The sequence below is a fragment of the Pecten maximus genome, chromosome 5 (genome assembly GCF_902652985.1).
Source record: "Pecten maximus chromosome 5, xPecMax1.1, whole genome shotgun sequence".
Classification (NCBI taxonomy): domain Eukaryota; kingdom Metazoa; phylum Mollusca; class Bivalvia; order Pectinida; family Pectinidae; genus Pecten; species Pecten maximus.
Genome location: NC_047019.1, coordinates 39,428,917 through 39,450,150, shown reverse-complemented (window position 1 = coordinate 39,450,150; position 21,234 = coordinate 39,428,917). Strand labels below are relative to the sequence as shown.

Sequence of the window (21,234 nt, the reverse complement as noted above, 5' to 3'; positions counted from 1 at the left end):
GTATCCTGGTATGTTTATACTCGTATACATGTATCCTGGTATGTTTATACTCGTATACATGTATCCTGGTATGTTTATACTCGTATACATGTATCCTGGTATGTTTATACTCGTATACATGTATCCTGGTATGTTTATACTCGTATACATGTATCCTGGTATGTTTATACTCGTATACATGTATCCTGGTATGTTTATACTCGTATACATGTATCCTGGTATGTTTATACTCGTATACATGTATCCTGGTATGTTTATACTCGTATACATGTATCCTGGTGTGTTTATACTCGTATACATGTATCCTATATGGTATGTTTATACTCGTATACATGTATTCTGGTATGTTTATACTCATATACATGTATCCTGGTATGTTTATACTCGTATACATGTATCCTGGTGTGTTTATACTCGTATACAAGTGTCCTGGTATGTTTATACTCGTATACATGTATCCTGGTATGTTTATACTCGTATACATGTATCCTGGTATGTTTATACTCGTATACGTGTATCCTGGTATGTTAATACTCGTATACATGTATCCTGGTATGTTTATACTCGTACACATGTATCCTGGTATGTTTATACTGGTATACATGTATCCCGGTGTGTTAATACTCGTATACATGTATCCTGGTGTGTTTATACATGTATCCTGGTATGTTTATACTCGTATACATGTATCCTGGTATGTTTATACTCGTATACATGTATCCTGGTATGTTTATACTCGTATACGTGTGTCCTGGTATGTTTATACTCGTATACATGTATCCTGGTATGTTTATACTCGTATACATGTATCCTGGTGTGTTAATACTCGTATACATGTATCCTGGTATGTTTATACTCGTATACATGTATCCTGGTATGTTTATACTCGTATACATGTATCCTGGTGTGTTTATACTCGTATACATGTATCCTGGTATGTTTATACTCGTATACATGTATCCTGGTATGTTTATACTCGTATACATGTATCCTGGTATGTTTATACTCGTATACATGTATCCTGGTGTGTTTATACTCGTATACATGTATCCTGGTGTGTTTATACTCTTATACATGTATCCTGGTGTGTTTATACTCGTATACATGTATCCTGGTGTGTTTATACTCGTATACATGTATCCTGGTGTGTTTATACTCGTATGCATGTATCGTGGTATTTTTATACCCAGATACATGTATCTAGATATGATTATTCTCGGATACATGTATCCAGATGTATTCATTCTAGGTTACCTTATATATCCTGTTAAATTTATACTCAAATACATGTATCTAAATATGCTTATTCTAGGAAACATGTATCCAGGTGTCACCGTGTTAATTCCGAGATGCATGTATCCAGGTTTATTAGAATTCCAGGATACAGATTTCTAGGTATCTTACAATTTTTAAAAATTCCAGAGCTTTTGGATGAAATCACAACTATTTATTGTTATTTTTCCACATCAAAATAATTTTTCAAAAAATACATAAATCATAACTTTTCCGATTATATAATGTTCTATTGTTTAGTGCTGGGTTAAGTCGGATATTTACGGCTCCACTTTGTACTTTCCAGACGTTTGCTGTAGGTATTTCCCCGGACACAGGACCAGTATTGGCCGAGTATGATGACCCTACATTAGAGGAGACTTACCTATAATTCCTGTACATTATACATACAGGGTCAGAAAGTGGAAATTCCAAAGCTTAATGGCTTTTTTTTTTTCAAGTAGAAATATTTCTTAATTGAAGTGCTAATTTTTTATTTCAGTTTTTTGCAAATTTGTGCAGAAATTGAAATGTTTTGATTACATATTGATGATAGGTGTGAATATTTAGTTGTAGAACCCTGAGATCTCAATTCTTTTTTGTTGATATTATTAATGAAATATAATTTTCAGCTTACTTCAGTTGCACCAAAGAAACATTTATTGAAATGTTGATAAAATGGAACAAGAGAAATAGAATCTTGTATTCTGAGAGAAACAGAATCTTGTATTCTATCTCTCAGATCTTGGTTGTAATGGTAGATACAAACTTTGTTTTCCTGCTGGCCAGGGATGTGTGATGTTATTTTACTTCCTCTTCTCTCTGTTTTATCAACCATTTATTATCGCATATCAATATATATATATACTTATAACTGGAATATTTTCCCCATTTCTTATTAATAGAAAAAAACATCTATTCAAAGGCATCTCCATGAAGTAAACCAATGTATTTCATAACTCACTATTTCAATGTGATTTAAAGGGTTTCTAATTTTTAAGAATATTTAATTAAATATTTACTAAGTAAATGTTAAGATATCTTTTCACATAAGCAGTGTAGAATGTGAGTGTCACACATTTACATAAAGTGAGGCTCCAGTTATGTCTAATTTACAGTCTCTGATGTTTGGATTTAATCAGGTGTTCAAGTTACACTGTACAGATGTTCAGTTTAAATGTCTCAGAGATATCCATAAGATTGCTGTATAGACTTGAGGAATCATTTACAAGCTAACACACACAAACATTTTAATACTTGGTAAATAATGCACCAGTCACATACACAGAATCATAAGCAAACTGTCTTTTAAACTTTTTTCTGTACTCATTTTTAATCATGTTCAAATGTGTTAATGTGAAAACTTATGAGTTATCTGTTATATATAAATAAACCATGGAAGCTGCATTACATAGATAAAACATCAGTGTTTTTGCACATTTTTTTTATTTCTTAAATACTGGTATAGTAACTATTTTAACATAATCATCTTTTATCAAAGAAGTCTTTCTAATGTTTTATAATCTAGCATCACTTGTTTTTAAACTTTAATTATTCAATAGATACTCTTTTGTCAATTTTTGCTTTGTGTCAGATGTACAAATGTCCCCCAAAGTTATCTCCCCTTGTATGTAATGCAAACTGATATTGGTCCCTAAACTGGTGTGCCTCATCAGAGCCTCTACTACAGTGTGTACACATTTGTTGTTGTTGATAGCTATTGTTAAGATTATTTGAGAGAATCACACTGCGACCTCCCTGGTCCTACAACCATTCTAGTCAGGACATTGGAAGACATCATCTCCCTGAAAATCAACCAACAGTTAAACTATAAAAGAAAAAAATCAGTTGCAGTAAAGGATTCATGAAAATAAAACAGATAAAATTAAGTCTGAATTGATATTCACATGCAAATATCTACATATTATGTAATGATTACTGTGATATCCTATAAGTCTGTAAGGATGATTTGATCTGTATTGCCCGAGTCGTTGATGATCTGTATTGCCCGAGTCGTTGATGATCTGTATTGCCCGAGTCGTTGATGATCTGTATTGCCCGCGTCTGAGATGATCTGTATTGCCCGAGTCGTTGATGATCTGTATTGCCCGAGTCTGTGATGATCTGTATTGCCCGAGTCGTTGATGATCTGTATTGCCCGAGTCTGTGATGATCTGTATTGCCCGAGTCGTTGATGATCTGTATTGCCCGCGTCTGAGATGTAGGGGTAAGTGGCAGTGTGATGCTCATCATTGGAGATAATTATAGACTTTAGCATGAGTAGTTTGTATTTTTGTACCATAAAGTGTCTCTTATTTACGTTTTGTTGACAATCACATTGTTACTACCCATGACCATAACTACAATGTGATTTCATATCAGAATCATTAAATGATGACTTAAACAGACAGACATGTCCTTGTTTTGTTTACGTGTTGTCTTATATACTTCCTCGAAGGGTATACGATCAGAACAGGCTGTAATCAGCCTAGTGTCCAGGGTACTCTACGGAGACCTCCATCCATCATATACACCATTATGACATTGTAGTAATGATAGACAAATATGACATGTTACCTCTTCCGCATTAATTTTACTCAGTAACTATTCATGCTCTCTGCTGGCTCCAGCCTTTTTAATGACAGTGTTATTTTAGGGACTGCTTAACCAGATGACAAGAACTCCATCTTCATTAACTGTGTTAGGACAAATATGTATTAAAAACCATTAGGTATCCCCCATCACTGGTATTCCCCACCACTGGTATCCCTTACCACTGGTATCCCCCACCACTGGTATCCCCCACCACTGATATCCCCCACCACTGGTATCCCCCACCACTGGTATTCCCCACCACTGGTATCCCCCACCACTGGTATCCCCCACCACTGATATCCCTTATCACAGGTATCCCCCATCACTGATATCCCTTACCACTGGTATCCCCCACCACTGGTATCCCCCACCACTGGTATCCCCCATCACTGATATCCCCCATCACTGATATCCCCCGCCACTGATATCCCCCACCACTGGTATCCCTTACCACTGATATCCCCCATCACTGATATCCCCCGCCACTGATATCCCCCACCACTGGTATCCCTTACCACTGGTATCCCCCATCACTGATATCCCCCATCACTGATATCCCCCGCCACTGATATCCCCCACCACTGGTATCCCTTACCACTGGTATCCCCCATCACTGATATCCCCCATCACTGATATCCCCCACCACTGGTATCCCCCACCACTGATATCCCCCACCACTGGTATCCCTTACCACTGGTATCCCCCATCACTGATATCCCCCATCACTGATATCCCCCACCACTGATATCCCTTATCACTGGTATCCCCCATCACTGATATCCCCCACCACTGATATCCCCCACCACTGATATCCCCCATCACTGATATCCCCCATCACTGATATCCCCCATCACTGGTATCCCCCACCACTGGTATCCCCCATCACTGGTATCCCCCATCACTGGTATCCCGCACCACTGGTATCCCCCACCACTAGTATCCCCCACCACTCGTATCCCTTACCACTGGTATCCACCACCATTGGTATATAGATTACAAACACGTGATCATCAGACTTCCGCCGGGATAGCATGTCTTTCTGATGTGTTGTATGATCATCAGTATTCTGCAAACTGAAGATTAAGCAGGTACTAATGTCTTTGCTCCCAAACACCAGATGGAGAAGAGTTCCAATTCCAAAAGAAGAACGGCAGCCCTTTTGCTAAATGTTGGTGGTAAAGACAATCTGTTTCATTACTAAGAAAACCTGTATTCATTTGTTACTGCTGTATATTTTTCACGATGGATGTTTGGAAGACCTAACTGCATATGTCCTTCCTCACTGTATCTCTGGTACAATGGTGAGTCATCATCTGAAAAGTTCGGAAAATATCCTCACTCGGCTGTTCCTCGATCTTGGAATGGGAGAACATATCACAGTTACAGTATATACAATGGACGTATCTTTAGCTGTCTCTTAAACTCATACAAGAAACATGGAATTTTTTCTGTAATAACGATTTTCACTATCAGCCGATCAGAGTATCGGTCCTTGCGATGTTGCTAGATTTGAGAAATACAAAAGGTTTAAACCTCTTCTTTTCGTTTAGTCAGTGTAAAGACAATGAAAGCATATCGCTCGTGTTATGAAAGTGGCTTTCTTTTCTTGTTCACTTTCCACCCAGACATACATATATATATGCAATGATTCCATTGAAGGACAGAAAGGTGGTCATTCTAGAGCTCGAATTGCCATGGTAAGAACGACGCGAGGACGTGTAAGAACGGAAGAAGACGGCAAGTTCGCCGATGAAGGGACAGTGTGTGGGTGAAGGCTGTTGGGGATTTTCAGCATACTCTACTGTTGACAGCGCTTTTAGCAAGATGTCAGTTAGCCCGAGTTTCCTCTGGCCCTGACACCCTGTCTACATGGTGTCGGTGCTCTGGCGGAGCAAGTCACAGCCAAGCTGGAAGCCATCCTCCACATATACCTGCCTATTATCTATAGACTCTACCTTAAGGGCGTCCCAGATTAGGAGTCGTCAGAACAACCGGTGACGTGTATGGATGGCAGGTTTAGATCTACCGGGCAATTACAAACCCGGCCTTGTAATATCTTTTTGTTTAACAATCGATAGCTTTACTTTGTAGAAGACTTTCCCGTTGCTGTTTGACTTGCCTAGCACAAAACAATATATGTGTGATATGTAGTCATGTAAAGTGCACTTAGAAGATGATATATCTACGTAAATGTATAAAATAGAAAAGGATATCTTTCCATTTATGAGGTTTGCAAAGCAGTTCCAACAAATCTTAAGGATACTTCTAAACGGAGCTCAGGTGCAACCGCCATAATTGCTTAAAGAATACGACCTGGTGTAATTGGTCCTTTTGTATTCCTTTTAAAATAAATCTGCGTCATGTCAGGATACTGATGTAAAACACTGTTGGAAACGTTCCAATGATCGAAACCAGGCCACACATCAGTACTTGTTCATTTTATGTGGCATGTTTCAATTTAAACATTAACAAGAATTTTCCAATCCAAGCATTGGGAAAAGACACCACCAGAGACTGTCTAATCATATCAAACCTAAGCTACACGGCAGTGTTAGTGTATTTCAAAGGATGGTATCAAAAGAAAACCGCAACAATACGCGTACGTGTACGTTTTAGTGCGAATCGTTGACCGGAAATATCGGTATTTCCTGGACTACACATCGTATATTTTCAGTGATGACCTTAAATCAGACCTCATTATTGTTTGTATGTGAAACAAATGTTCTGGAACCAACACCATGCAATGTCCTGCTTATGGCCCATGAAAAGTTGTTATGTGTTGGAATTAGGTCGATGTATACAATTTCACGTGCTGTAATTCTACCCCGACTGGTTAATGGTGATAAATGATGGATTCTGGGCGTTATAACGCTGGCCGTGTTTTATAGTTAGTCCATACTCCATCATCATCGAGTCTGCTGGTCACCACTAGGGGATGCTCATTGGCGCTTTCCACATCATTTGGTAATGTTAATGATGATATATCACACGCCGACTTGTTTTGTTATTGACGAAGAACTGGTCCATGATTTAATGAAATCAGGTCATGGTTAATTGACTTCATTCCGAGATCATGTGTGTCTTGCTGACCAGATGACATCGGAAGAAGTAACATAATGTATGTATATCTAGTATGGCCAGGTACGTCGAGTGTACAACAAAATCAATGATATAATTTGTGGTGCATATAAAAAAAATGCTACGAGAATGTTATAAAATTCCAACTAACTCCCGAAATCCACAATAATAGGCCAGATCGAGTTGTGTCGCATGATACCTTGAGCCTGATAGAGTATTTGGAGCTATATATGGCTAGTCGTCAAATACAACCCAATAACAGATTGGACAGCATATCAACAGAGCTAGCTGGCATAGTATGTCTCTATGATGTGTTGTATGAACATCAGTACAAAGCATATCAACAGAACTAGATAGTTTAACATCAGTTTGCTTCAATTACCCGGAGCCAAAAATTTAATGGAGAACAACATGAATCATGGATTGGTACTGGTGATATGTCTATATCACAGGGATGATCTGTTCGCTTTTAGTAACTACTTTTGTCTTGTTTTTGGTTTTTTTCTACGGATTATATTAAACTAGTATCTCCACATCATGTATGGCTTTACTGCAAACCGCCATCATCTTTCGGATAGTAAAAAGGTGTTCTTAAGGTTCTCCCGACTTTTCTGATTACAAAGTAATTGTGGCAATCCTCTACCGTTAAAGAATGTCAAAGAATAGCTTATCCAAATAAAATTCATACTGTCAATGTTGTTGATAGATTCGGATAAAATACAAACTCCTAGTGGGATAAGAGACAAGGGTAGGGGACAGAGGAGAAACAAACATGCCAGACGATACTGTTCTAGAAAGGTAAAGGTTTCCTAGGATTGCCCTGTCGTAAGTTTCCTATGATGGCCCTGTCGTAAGTTTCCTATGATGGCCTTGTCGTAAGTTTCCTATGATGGCCCTGTCGTACGTTTCCTATGATGACCTTGTCGTACGTTTCCTATGATGGCCTTGTCGTACGTTTCCTATGATGGCCCTGTCGTAAGTTTCCTATGATGGCCTTGTCGTAAGTTTCCTATGATGGCCCTGTCGTACGTTTCCTATGATGGCCCTGTCGTACGTTTACTATGATGGCCCTGTCGTAAGTTTCCTATGATTGCCCTGTCGTACGTTTCCTATGATGGCTTTGTCGTACGTTTCCTATGATGGCCCTGTCGTACGTTTCCTATGATGGCCTTGTCGTACGTTTCCTACGATGGCCTTGTCGTAAGTTTCCTATGATGGCCCTGTCGTAAGTTTCCTATGATGGCCCTGTCGTTCGTTTCCTATGATGGCCCTGTCGTACGTTTCCTATGATGGCCTTGTCGTACGTTTCCTATGATGGCCTTGTCGTAAATTTCCTATGATGGCCCTGTCGTACGTTTCCTATGATGGCCCTGTCGTACGTTTACTATGATGGCCCTGTCGTAAGTTTCCTATGATTGCCCTGTCGTAAGTTTCCTTTGATGACCCTGTCGTAAGTTTCCTATCATGGCCTTGTCGTACGTTTCCTATGATGGCCTTGCCGTAAGTTTCCTATGGTGGCCCTGTCGTAAGTTTCCTATGATGGCCCTGTCGTAAGTTTCCTATGATGGCCCTGTCGTAAGTTTCCTATGGTGGCCCTATCGTACGTTTCCTATGATGGCCTTGTCGTACGTTTCCTATGATGGCCTTGTCGTACGTTTCCTATGATGGCCCTGTCGTAAGTTTCCTATGATGGCCCTGTCGTAAGTTTCCTATGATGGCCCTGTCGTACGTTTCCTATGATGACCCTGTCGTAAGTTTCCTATGATGGCCTTGTCGTACGTTTCCTATGATGGCCTTGCCGTAAGTTTCCTATGGTGGCCCTGTCGTAAGTTTCCTATGATGGCCCTGTCGTAAGTTTCCTGTGATGGCCCTGTCGTAAGTTTCATATGGTGGCCCTGTCGTACGTTTCCTATGATGGCCTTGTCGTACGTTTCCTATGATGGCCTTGTCGTACGTTTCCTATGATGGCCTTGTCGTACGTTTCCTATCATGGCCCTGTCGTACGTTTCCTATCATGGCCCTGTCGTAAGTTTCCTATGATGGCCCTGTCGTAAGTTTCCTATGATTGCCCTGTCGTACGTTTCCTATGATGACCCTGTCGTAAGTTTCCTATGATGGCCTTGTCGTAAGTTTCCTATGATGGCCTTGTCGTAAGTTTCCTATGATGGCCCTGTCGTAAGTTTCCTATGATGGCCTTGTCGTAAGTTTCCTATGATGGCCCTGTCGTAAGTTTCCTATGATTGCACTGTCGTACGTTTCCTATGATGGCCTTGTCGTACGTTTCCTATGATGGCCCTGTCGTACGTTTCCTATGATGGCCTTGTCGTAAGTTTCCTATGATGGCCTTGTCGTACGTTTCCAATGATGGCCCTGTCGTACGTTTCCTATGATGGCCTTGTCGTACGTTTCCTATGATGGCCCTGTCGTACGTTTCCTATGATGGCCTTGTCGTACGTTTCCCATGATGGCCGTGTTCTACGTTTCCTATGATGGCCCTGTCGTAAGTTTCCTATGATGGCCCTGTCGTAAGTTTCCTATGATGGCCCTGTCGTAAGTTTCCTATGATGGCCCTGTCGTACGTTTCCTATGATGACCCTGTCGTAAGTTTCCTATCATGGCCTTGTCGTACGTTTCCTATGATGGCCTTGCCGTAAGTTTCCTATCCTATGATGGCCTTGTCGTACGTTTCCTATGATGGCCCTGTCGTACGTTTCCTATGATGGCCCTGTCGTAAGTTTCCTATGATGGCCCTGTCGTAAGTTTCCTATGATGGCCTTGTCGTACGTTTCCTATCATGGCCCTGTCGTACGTTTCCTATGATGGCGCTGTCGTAAGTTTCCTATGATGGCCCTGTCGTAAGTTTCCTATGATGGCCTTGTCGTACGTTTCCTATGATGACCCTGTCGTAAGTTTCCTATGATGGCCTTGTCGTACGTTTCCTATGATGACCTTGTCGTACGTTTCCTATGATGACCCTGTCGTACGTTTCCTATGATGACCCTGTCGTAAGTTTCCTATGATGACCCTGTCGTACGTTTCCTATGATGACCTTGTCGTACGTTTCCTATCATGGCCCTGTCGTAAGTTTCCTATCATGGCCCTGTCGTAAGTTTCCTATGATTGCCCTGTCGTACGTTTCCTATGATGACCCTGTCGTAAGTTTCCTATTATGGCCTTGTCGTAAGTTTCCTATGATGGCCCTGTCGTACGTTTCCTATGATGGCCTTGTCGTAAGTTTCCTATGATGGCACTGTCGTAAGTTTCCTATGATTGCACTGTCGTACGTTTCCTATGATGGCCATGTCGTACGTTTCCTATGATGGCCCTGTCGTACGTTTCCTATGATGGCCTTGTCGTAAGTTTCCTATGATGGCCTTGTCGTAAGTTTCCAATGATGGCCCTGTCGTACGTTTTCTATGATGGCCTTGTCGTACGTTTCCTATGATGGCCCTGTCGTACGTTTCCTATGATGGCCTTGTCGTACGTTTCCTATGATGGCCTTGTCGTACGTTTCATATGATGGCCTTGTCGTATGTTTCCTATGATGGCCCTGTCGTACGTTTCCTGTGATGGCCTTGTCCTACGTTTCCTATGATGGCCTTGTCGTACGTTTCCTATGATGGCCTTGCCGTAAGTTTCCTATGATGGCCCTGTCGTAAGTTTCCTATGATGGCCCTGTCGTAAGTTTCCTATGATGGCCCTGTCGTAAGTTTCCTATGATGGCCCTGCCGTAAGTTTCCTATGATGGCCTTGTCGTACGTTTCCTATGATGGCCTTGTCGTAAGTTTCCTATCATGGCCCTGTCGTAAGTTTCCTATGATGGCCTTGTCGTACGTTTCCTATGATGACCTTGTCGTACGTTTCCTATCATGGCCCTGTCGTACGTTTCCTATGATGGCGCTGTCGTAAGTTTCCTATGATGGCCCTGTCGTAAGTTTCCTATGATGGCCTTGTCGTACGTTTCCTATGATGACCCTGTCGTAAGTTTCCTATGATGGCCTTGTCGTACGTTTCCTATGATGACCTTGTCGTACGTTTCCTATGATGACCCTGTCGTACGTTTCCTATGATGACCCTGTCGTAAGTTTCCTATGATGACCCTGTCGTACGTTTCCTATGATGACCTTGTCGTACGTTTCCTATCATGGCCCTGTCGTAAGTTTCCTATCATGGCCCTGTCGTAAGTTTCCTATGATTGCCCTGTCGTACGTTTCCTATGATGACCCTGTCGTAAGTTTCCTATTATGGCCTTGTCGTAAGTTTCCTATGATGGCCCTGTCGTACGTTTCCTATGATGGCCTTGTCGTAAGTTTCCTATGATGGCACTGTCGTAAGTTTCCTATGATTGCACTGTCGTACGTTTCCTATGATGGCCATGTCGTACGTTTCCTATGACGGCCCTGTCGTACGTTTCCTATGATGGCCTTGTCGTAAGTTTCCTATGATGGCCTTGTCGTAAGTTTCCAATGATGGCCCTGTCGTACGTTTTCTATGATGGCCTTGTCGTACGTTTCCTATGATGGCCCTGTCGTACGTTTCCTATGATGGCCTTGTCGTACGTTTCCTATGATGGCCTTGTCGTACGTTTCATATGATGGCCTTGTCGTATGTTTCCTATGATGGCCCTGTCGTACGTTTCCTATGATGGCCTTGTCCTACGTTTCCTATAATGGCCTTGTCGTACGTTTCCTATGATGGCCTTGCCGTAAGTTTCCTATGATGGCCCTGTCGTAAGTTTCCTATGATGGCCCTGTCGTAAGTTTCCTATGATGGCCCTGTCGTAAGTTTCCTATGATGGCCCTGCCGTAAGTTTCCTATGATGGCCTTGTCGTACGTTTCCTATGATGGCCTTGTCGTAAGTTTCCTATCATGGCCCTGTCGTAAGTTTCCTATGATGGCCTTGTCGTACGTTTCCTATGATGACCTTGTCGTACGTTTCCTATGATGACCCTGTCGTACGTTTCCTATGATAGCCTTGTCGTACGTTTCCTATGATGGCCGTGTTCTACGTTTCCTATGATGGCCCTGTCGTACGTTTCCTATGATGGCCTTGTCGTACGTTTCCTATGATGGCCGTGTTCTACGTTTCCTATGATGGCCTTGTCGTACGTTTCCTATGATGGCCGTGTTCTACGTTTCCTATGATGGCCCTGTCGTAAGTTTCCTATGATGGCCTTGTCGTACGTTTCCTATCATGGCCCTGTCGTACGTTTCCTATGATGGCCTTGTCGTACGTTTCCTATGATGGCCTTGTCGTACGTTTCCTATGATGGCCCTGTCGTAAGTTTCCTATGATGGCCCTGTCGTTCGTTTCCTATGATGGCCCTGTCGTACGTTTCCTATGATGGCCTTGTCGTACGTTTCCTATGATGGCCTTGTCGTAAATTTCCTATGATGGCCCTGTCGTACGTTTCCTATGATGGCCCTGTCGTACGTTTACTATGATGGCCCTGTCGTAAGTTTCCTATGATTGCCCTGTCGTAAGTTTCCTTTGATGACCCTGTCGTAAGTTTCCTATCATGGCCTTGTCGTACGTTTCCTATGATGGCCTTGCCGTAAGTTTCCTATGGTGGCCCTGTCGTAAGTTTCCTATGATGGCCCTGTCGTACGTTTCCTATGATGGCCCTGTCGTACGTTTCCTATGATGGCCTTGTCGTACGTTTCCTATGATGGCCTTGTCGTAAATTTCCTATGATGGCCTTGTCGTACGTTTCCTATGATGGCCCTGTCGTACGTTTACTATGATGGCCCTGTCGTAAGTTTCCTATGATGGCCCTGCCGTAAGTTTCCTATGATGGCCCTGTCGTAAGTTTCCTATGATGGCCCTGTCGTACGTTTCCTATGATGGCCTTGTCGTACGTTTCCTATGGTGGCCCTGTCGTAAGTTTCCTATGATGGCCCTGTCGTAAGTTTCCTATGATGGCCCTGTCGTAAGTTTCCTATGGTGGCCCTATCGTACGTTTCCTATGATGGCCTTGTCGTACGTTTCCTATGATGGCCTTGTCGTACGTTTCCTATGATGGCCCTGTCGTAAGTTTCCTATGATGGCCCTGTCGTAAGTTTCCTATGATGGCCCTGTCGTACGTTTCCTATGATGACCCTGTCGTAAGTTTCCTATGATGGCCTTGTCGTACGTTTCCTATGATGGCCTTGCCGTAAGTTTCCTATGGTGGCCCTGTCGTAAGTTTCCTATGATGGCCCTGTCGTAAGTTTCCTGTGATGGCCCTGTCGTAAGTTTCATATGGTGGCCCTGTCGTACGTTTCCTATGATGGCCTTGTCGTACGTTTCCTATGATGGCCTTGTCGTACGTTTCCTATGATGGCCTTGTCGTACGTTTCCTATGATGGCCCTGTCGTACGTTTCCTATCATGGCCCTGTCGTAAGTTTCCTATGATGGCCCTGTCGTAAGTTTCCTATGATTGCCCTGTCGTACGTTTCCTATGATGACCCTGTCGTAAGTTTCCTATGATGGCCTTGTCGTAAGTTTCCTATGATGGCCTTGTCGTAAGTTTCCTATGATGGCCCTGTCGTACGTTTCCTATGATGGCCTTGTCGTAAGTTTCCTATGATGGCCCTGTCGTAAGTTTCCTATGATTGCACTGTCGTACGTTTCCTATGATGGCCTTGTCGTACGTTTCCTATGATGGCCCTGTCGTACGTTTCCTATGATGGCCTTGTCGTAAGTTTCCTATGATGGCCTTGTCGTACGTTTCCAATGATGGCCCTGTCGTACGTTTCCTATGATGGCCTTGTCGTACGTTTCCTATGATGGCCCTGTCGTACGTTTCCTATGATGGCCGTGTTCTACGTTTCCTATGATGGCCCTGTCGTAAGTTTCCTATGATGGCCCTGTCGTAAGTTTCCTATGATGGCCCTGTCGTAAGTTTCCTATGATGGCCCTGTCGTACGTTTCCTATGATGACCCTGTCGTAAGTTTCCTATCATGGCCTTGTCGTACGTTTCCTATGATGGCCTTGCCGTAAGTTTCCTATCCTATGATGGCCTTGTCGTACGTTTCCTATGATGGCCCTGTCGTACGTTTCCTATGATGGCCCTGTCGTAAGTTTCCTATGATGGCCCTGTCGTAAGTTTCCTATGATGGCCTTGTCGTACGTTTCCTATCATGGCCCTGTCGTACGTTTCCTATGATGGCGCTGTCGTAAGTTTCCTATGATGGCCCTGTCGTAAGTTTCCTATGATGGCCTTGTCGTACGTTTCCTATGATGACCCTGTCGTAAGTTTCCTATGATGGCCTTGTCGTACGTTTCCTATGATGACCTTGTCGTACGTTTCCTATGATGACCCTGTCGTACGTTGCCTATGATGACCCTGTCGTAAGTTTCCTATGATGACCCTGTCGTACGTTTCCTATGATGACCTTGTCGTACGTTTCCTATCATGGCCCTGTCGTAAGTTTCCTATCATGGCCCTGTCGTAAGTTTCCTATGATTGCCCTGTCGTACGTTTCCTATGATGACCCTGTCGTAAGTTTCCTATTATGGCCTTGTCGTAAGTTTCCTATGATGGCCCTGTCGTACGTTTCCTATGATGGCCTTGTCGTAAGTTTCCTATGATGGCACTGTCGTAAGTTTCCTATGATTGCACTGTCGTACGTTTCCTATGATGGCCATGTCGTACGTTTCCTATGATGGCCCTGTCGTACGTTTCCTATGATGGCCTTGTCGTAAGTTTCCTATGATGGCCTTGTCGTAAGTTTCCTATGATGGCCCTGTCGTACGTTTTCTATGATGGCCTTGTCGTACGTTTCCTATGATGGCCCTGTCGTACGTTTCCTATGATGGCCTTGTCGTACGTTTCCTATGATGGTCTTGTCGTACGTTTCATATGATGGCCTTGTCGTATGTTTCCTATGATGGCCCTGTCGTACGTTTCCTGTGATGGCCTTGTCCTACGTTTCCTATGATGGCCTTGTCGTACGTTTCCTATGATGGCCTTGCCGTAAGTTTCCTATGATGGCCCTGTCGTAAGTTTCCTATGATGGCCCTGTCGTAAGTTTCCTATGATGGCCCTGTCGTAAGTTTCCTATGATGGCCCTGCCGTAAGTTTCCTATGATGGCCTTGTCGTACGTTTCCTATGATGGCCTTGTCGTAAGTTTCCTATCATGGCCCTGTCGTAAGTTTCCTATGATGGCCTTGTCGTACGTTTCCTATGATGACCTTGTCGTACGTTTCCTATCATGGCCCTGTCGTACGTTTCCTATGATGGCGCTGTCGTAAGTTTCCTATGATGGCCCTGTCGTAAGTTTCCTATGATGGCCTTGTCGTACGTTTCCTATGATGACCCTGTCGTAAGTTTCCTATGATGGCCTTGTCGTACGTTTCCTATGATGACCTTGTCGTACGTTTCCTATGATGACCCTGTCGTACGTTTCCTATGATGACCCTGTCGTAAGTTTCCTATGATGACCCTGTCGTACGTTTCCTATGATGACCTTGTCGTACGTTTCCTATCATGGCCCTGTCGTAAGTTTCCTATCATGGCCCTGTCGTAAGTTTCCTATGATTGCCCTGTCGTACGTTTCCTATGATGACCCTGTCGTAAGTTTCCTATTATGGCCTTGTCGTAAGTTTCCTATGATGGCCCTGTCGTACGTTTCCTATGATGGCCTTGTCGTAAGTTTCCTATGATGGCACTGTCGTAAGTTTCCTATGATTGCACTGTCGTACGTTTCCTATGATGGCCATGTCGAACGTTTCCTATGATGGCCCTATCGTACGTTTCCTATGATGGCCTTGTCGTAAGTTTCCTATGATGGCCTTGTCGTAAGTTTCCAATGATGGCCCTGTCGTACGTTTTCTATGATGGCCTTGTCGTACGTTTCCTATGATGGCCCTGTCGTACGTTTCCTATGATGGCCTTGTCGTACGTTTCCTATGATGGCCTTGTCGTACGTTTCATATGATGGCCTTGTCGTATGTTTCCTATGATGGCCCTGTCGTACGTTTCCTATGATGGCCTTGTCCTACGTTTCCTATAATGGCCTTGTCGTACGTTTCCTATGATGGCCTTGCCGTAAGTTTCCTATGATGGCCCTGTCGTAAGTTTCCTATGATGGCCCTGTCGTAAGTTTCCTATGATGGCCCTGTCGTAAGTTTCCTATGATGGCCCTGCCGTAAGTTTCCTATGATGGCCTTGTCGTACGTTTCCTATGATGGCCTTGTCGTAAGTTTCCTATCATGGCCTTGTCGTAAGTTTCCTATGATGGCCTTGTCGTACGTTTCCTATGATGACCTTGTCGTACGTTTCCTATGATGACCCTGTCGTACGTTTCCTATGATAGCCTTGTCGTACGTTTCCTATGATGGCCGTGTTCTACGTTTCCTATGATGGCCCTGTCGTACGTTTCCTATGATGGCCTTGTCGTACGTTTCCTATGATGGCCGTGTTCTACGTTTCCTATGATGGCCCTGTCGTACGTTTCCTATGATGGCCGTGTTCTACGTTTCCTATGATGGCCCTGTCGTAAGTTTCCTATGATGGCCTTGTCGTACGTTTCCTATCATGGCCCTGTCGTACGTTTCCTATGATGGCCTTGTCGTACGTTTCCTATGATGGCCCTGTTGTAAGTTTCCTATGATGGTCCTGTCGTACGTTTCCTATGATGGCCCTGTCGTACGTTTCCTATGATGGCCCTGTCGTAAGTTTCCTATGATGGCCCTGTCGTACGTTTCCTATGATGGCCTTGTCGTACGTTTCCTATGATGGCCTTGTCGTACGTTTCCTATGATGGCCTTGTCGTACGTTTCCTATCATGGCCTTGTCGTACGTTTCCTAAGATGGCCCTGTCGTAAGTTTCCTATGATGGCCTTGCCGTAAGTTTCCTATGATGGCCTTGTCGTAAGTTTCCAATGATGGCCCTGTCGTACGTTTCCTATGATGGCCTTGTCGTACGTTTCCCATGATGGCCGTGTTCTACGTTTCCTATGATGGCCTTGTCGTACGTTTCCTATGATGGCCTTGCCGTAAGTTTCCTATGATGGCCCTGTCGTAAGTTTCCTATGATGGCCCTGTCGTAAGTTTCCTATGATGGCCCTGTCGTAAGTTTCCTATGATGGCCCTGCCGTAAGTTTCCTATGATGGCCCTGTCGTACGTTTCCTATGATGGCCTTGTCGTAAGTTTCCTATGATGGCCCTGTCGTAAGTTTCCTATGATGGCCCTGTCGTACGTTTCCTATGATGGCCCTGTCGTACGTTTCCTATGATGGCCGTGTTCTACGTTTCCTATGATGGCCCTGTCGTAAGTTTCCTATGATGGCCTTGTCGTACGTTTCCTATCATGGCCCTGTCGTACGTTTCCTATGATGGCCTTGTCGTACGTTTCCTATCATGGCCCTGTTGTAAGTTTCCTATGATGCATGGTCCTGTCGTACGTTTCCTATGATGGCCCTGCCGTACGTTTCCTATGATGGCCCTGTCGTAAGTTTCCTATGATGGCCCTGTCGTACGTTTCCTATGATGGCCTTGTCGTACGTTTCCTATGATGGCCTTGTCCTACGTTTCCTATCATGGCCCTGTTGTAAGTTTCCTATCATGGCCCTGTCGTAAGTTTCCTATGATGGCCTTGCCGTAAGTTTCCTATGATGGCCTTGTCGTAAGTTTCCTATGATGGCCCTGTCGTACGTTTCCTATGATGGCCTTGTCGTAAGTTTCCTATCATGGCCATGTCGTACGTTTCCTATGATGGCCTTGTCGTACGTTTCCTATCATGGCCCTGTTGTAAGTTTCCTATGATGGCCCTGTCGTAAGTTTCCTATGATGGCCCTGTCGTACGTTTCCTATGATGGCCCTGTCGTACGTTTCCTATGATGGCCGTGTTCTACGTTTCCTATGATGGCCCTGTCGTAAGTTTCCTATGATGGCCTTGTCGTACGTTTCCTATCATGGCCCTGTTGTAAGTTTCCTATGATGCATGGTCCTGTCGTACGTTTCCTATGATGGCCCTGCCGTACGTTTCCTATGATGGCCCTGTCGTAAGTTTCCTATCATGGCCCTGTCGTAAGTTTCCTATGATGGCCTTGCCGTAAGTTTCCTATGATGGCCTTGTCGTAAGTTTCCTATGATGGCCCTGTCGTACGTTTCCTATGATGGCCTTGTCGTAAGTTTCCTATCATGGCCATGTCGTACGTTTCCTATGATGGCCTTGTCGTACGTTTCCTATCATGGCCCTGTTGTAAGTTTCCTATGATGGCCCTGTCGTAAGTTTCCTATGATGGCCTTGTCCTACGTTTCCTAAGATGGCCCTATCGTACGTTTCCTATGATGGCCTTGTCGTAAGTTTCCTATGATCGCCCTGTCGTACCTTTCCTATGATGACCAGCGTCCATTCTACAGTTTACAGAACTTTCGCTATTGTCTTCTTCATAAAATAAATTTTAAAAAAATTAAAAATGTGCGTGTCTTTCAAGTGTTCATTCCGATTTCGAGGTACGCATGTGCACTATTATTTCTTCTACATGTTATATTAATCATTAATCGATTCGTTCTACCTTTCACAATAACTTTGCTGATATCGGGGCTTCGTTTTTCTGGGAACGTAATTAATTTTACAAGCACAATGATGGCGTTCAACTATTATGATGAGATTTTAGATTATATTATTTGTTTGTGGCGAGGAAGTGTTACTGTGCTGTGTGGTTCAATGGTTAAGATACAATACGGACGAGATTGATTTACTCCCATCTGATATTGAAACTGTAATAGAATATTGATTCTAATTATAAGTTTGCAATCGTCCGCAGATATCGAATGTATTGTATATTTAATTCAATTTCCCGCTCTTGTAAATTCTTTACATACTTTTTTTTTCTAAACAATAAAATATCTACCACCCGCATATCGACAAACCGCCCAAAGGCATTTGAGATGAATTTACACGCGATTTAAAATAACGTTATTTTTTTTAATTGATTTGCATCGGATCAATCAGCTCTCCAGACGACCCCAGGTGGAATACCAACAGGTAGAAAATCCAATTACGGCGACACATTTGACAGGTGCTGTAAAGATGATATAATGTCTCGTTCAATGAAGATGCATGGCCGGACAATCAACACACTATTCCTTTCTCCGCTGTAGTATATTACATTATTACACTCCTTTGTCCTACCTTCATTGTGGAATGTTTTGTCATGTACCCTTGTACACTAAATCGACATCTCATGTTGACAGTCGGGTACAGCCATGACCTGTTGTGTTTCTGATCCCATTGTGTGGACGCGAGAAAGTCTTTATCTATAAAGAGTTATCATATCATGGCATTCAAAAATATGGGGACTCAGTTTACAAATCATACCTACCTTCTGTAAATTCATATTGAAAATGAATGTAAAACTAAATTAATAATTTGCCTTCTGTACCTCTAGAAAAGGCAATGTCCATACTTGTTCGTATGTCACTTGGTGTTGTTTGGGTCGATACTCGAACTATAACGGAGTGAGCATATGATGTGATACTTTGATAAGGAGAAAAGTCTCTCTTGATATTGGAAATAAGTAAAGACATCATTCGCGTATATTTAGATTAGATTTGATGATCCTAGTCATTTGCGCAAAACACCTCAAAATATGACCGCCATGACAACATGTGAATTAAGATTGATGGTAGTTATCATAATAAATGTAATATACCTAGTTTAGACATTAAACAACGGTATGTTGTTTATGATATGTGCAATTGGCCTAACTTTGACATTAGACCACGATATGTTGTTTATGATAGGTTTAATTGGCCTAGCTTAGACATTAAATCACTATATGTTGTTTATAATAGCTGTAATTGGCCTAGCTCAGAGATTAAACCACGATATGTTGTTTATTATAGCTGTAATTGGCCTAGCTCAGAGATTAAACCACGATATGTTGTTTAATAGCTGTAATTGGCCTAGCTCAGAGATTAAACCACGATATGTTGTTTATTATAGCTGTAATTGGCCTAGCTCAGAGATTAAACCACGATATGTTGTTTATAATAGCTGTAATTGGCCTAGCTCAGAGATTAAACCCCGATATGTTGTTTATAATAGCTGTAATAGATCTAGCTTAGACATTAGACCACGATATGTTGTTTATAATACTTAGTAAGTGTAATTGGTCTCGCTTAGGCAGTAAACCACGATATGTTGTTTATAATACTTAGTAAGTGTAATTGGTCTCGCTTAGGCAGTAAACCACGATATGTTGTTTATAATAGGTGTAATTGGCATTAAAGCACAATATATTGTTTATGATAGGTGTAATTGGTCTAACTTAGACATTAAACCACGATATGTTGTTTATAATAGGTGAAATAGGCCTAGTTCAGACATTAAACCACGATATGTTGTTTAGTATAGGAGTAGTTTTGTAGTTAATTCAGAGGACCTTTTCAGGTAATAATACACGATGATGTATGTGATAATCAATACAAAGTCTATTTTTGCTTCGTGTAGATTTTAATTTTGCAAAAGTACACAAATATGCAACAACATACGCCGCTAAAAATTAATTAAATCTGACAAAAACATCAATGCATGTGTGGACATACAGTGAAATTTATAGTAAAATTGATGGCTTTGCCAAGGGATGCGTCATTTTAAGACAATGTATTATTCGGGGCTAATTTTTAAAGACGTTTCTCGTTTGTAAAAACATGTAACTTTGTTTAACTGTTTGTGCTCATTAGCATGCATTGATAACCTTAAATGTGTATATGGTGTTGATATTCAGTACCCTCACACGGCACAATGTGACAATATACAAGGTCAAAGGTGAGTGCAGGTAATGACGTAATATAAGACTTACATTGTGTTTACCAAGCGTGGGCCACGTACTTCTGTGATTCTCCGCAATGTCACAAATAACTATATGTTCATTAATAAATAACAAATACAAAACATAAACAAGCAAAACAGGTGTGAATGACACACAATCATTATCTTTTAACATAGTTCCCATTATTTTCCAACATCTTACACATTGCGTAACTAACATTCAGATGAATACAAAATAAACAACATTGTAGATTTTAATGGTTCGTCGTAGTACGATCCTAACAATAAAAAACATTGTAGATTTTAATGGTTCTCGTAGTACGATCCTAACAATAGAATGAACATTAAATGATAACTGCTATTGATAGATCCTCTCTATTGGATAAATTTAATTCTGCTTAATGATCAATCATTAAAAACCGTTATGGATAGGTCTAAAGTGTTACATTTATATCATAACTGTTTTAATTACCATGATTCGGCCCCAACTTTTAGATGCATCATAGCAACAGCTGCTAT

The 21,234-nt window shown here is 42.3% G+C and overlaps 1 protein-coding gene across 3 annotated transcripts in view; it reads left to right on the top strand.

Moving 5' to 3' along the window:
• The window catches only part of LOC117328000, a 199,750-nt gene extending 196,068 nt beyond the window's left edge, over window positions 1-3,682 (top strand). For 2 of the 3 annotated variants that reach the window (XM_033885304.1, XM_033885302.1), the window contains exon 30: window positions 1,580-3,682. In XM_033885304.1, coding sequence (XP_033741195.1) covers window positions 1,580-1,663 — 84 coding nt within the window. In that variant the 3' untranslated portion in view covers window positions 1,664-3,682. The remainder of the gene's footprint in view (window positions 1-1,579) is intronic. The other variant, XR_004532775.1, reaches the window with a different exon arrangement.
• The last annotated feature ends 17,552 nt before the right edge of the window (window positions 3,683-21,234 follow it).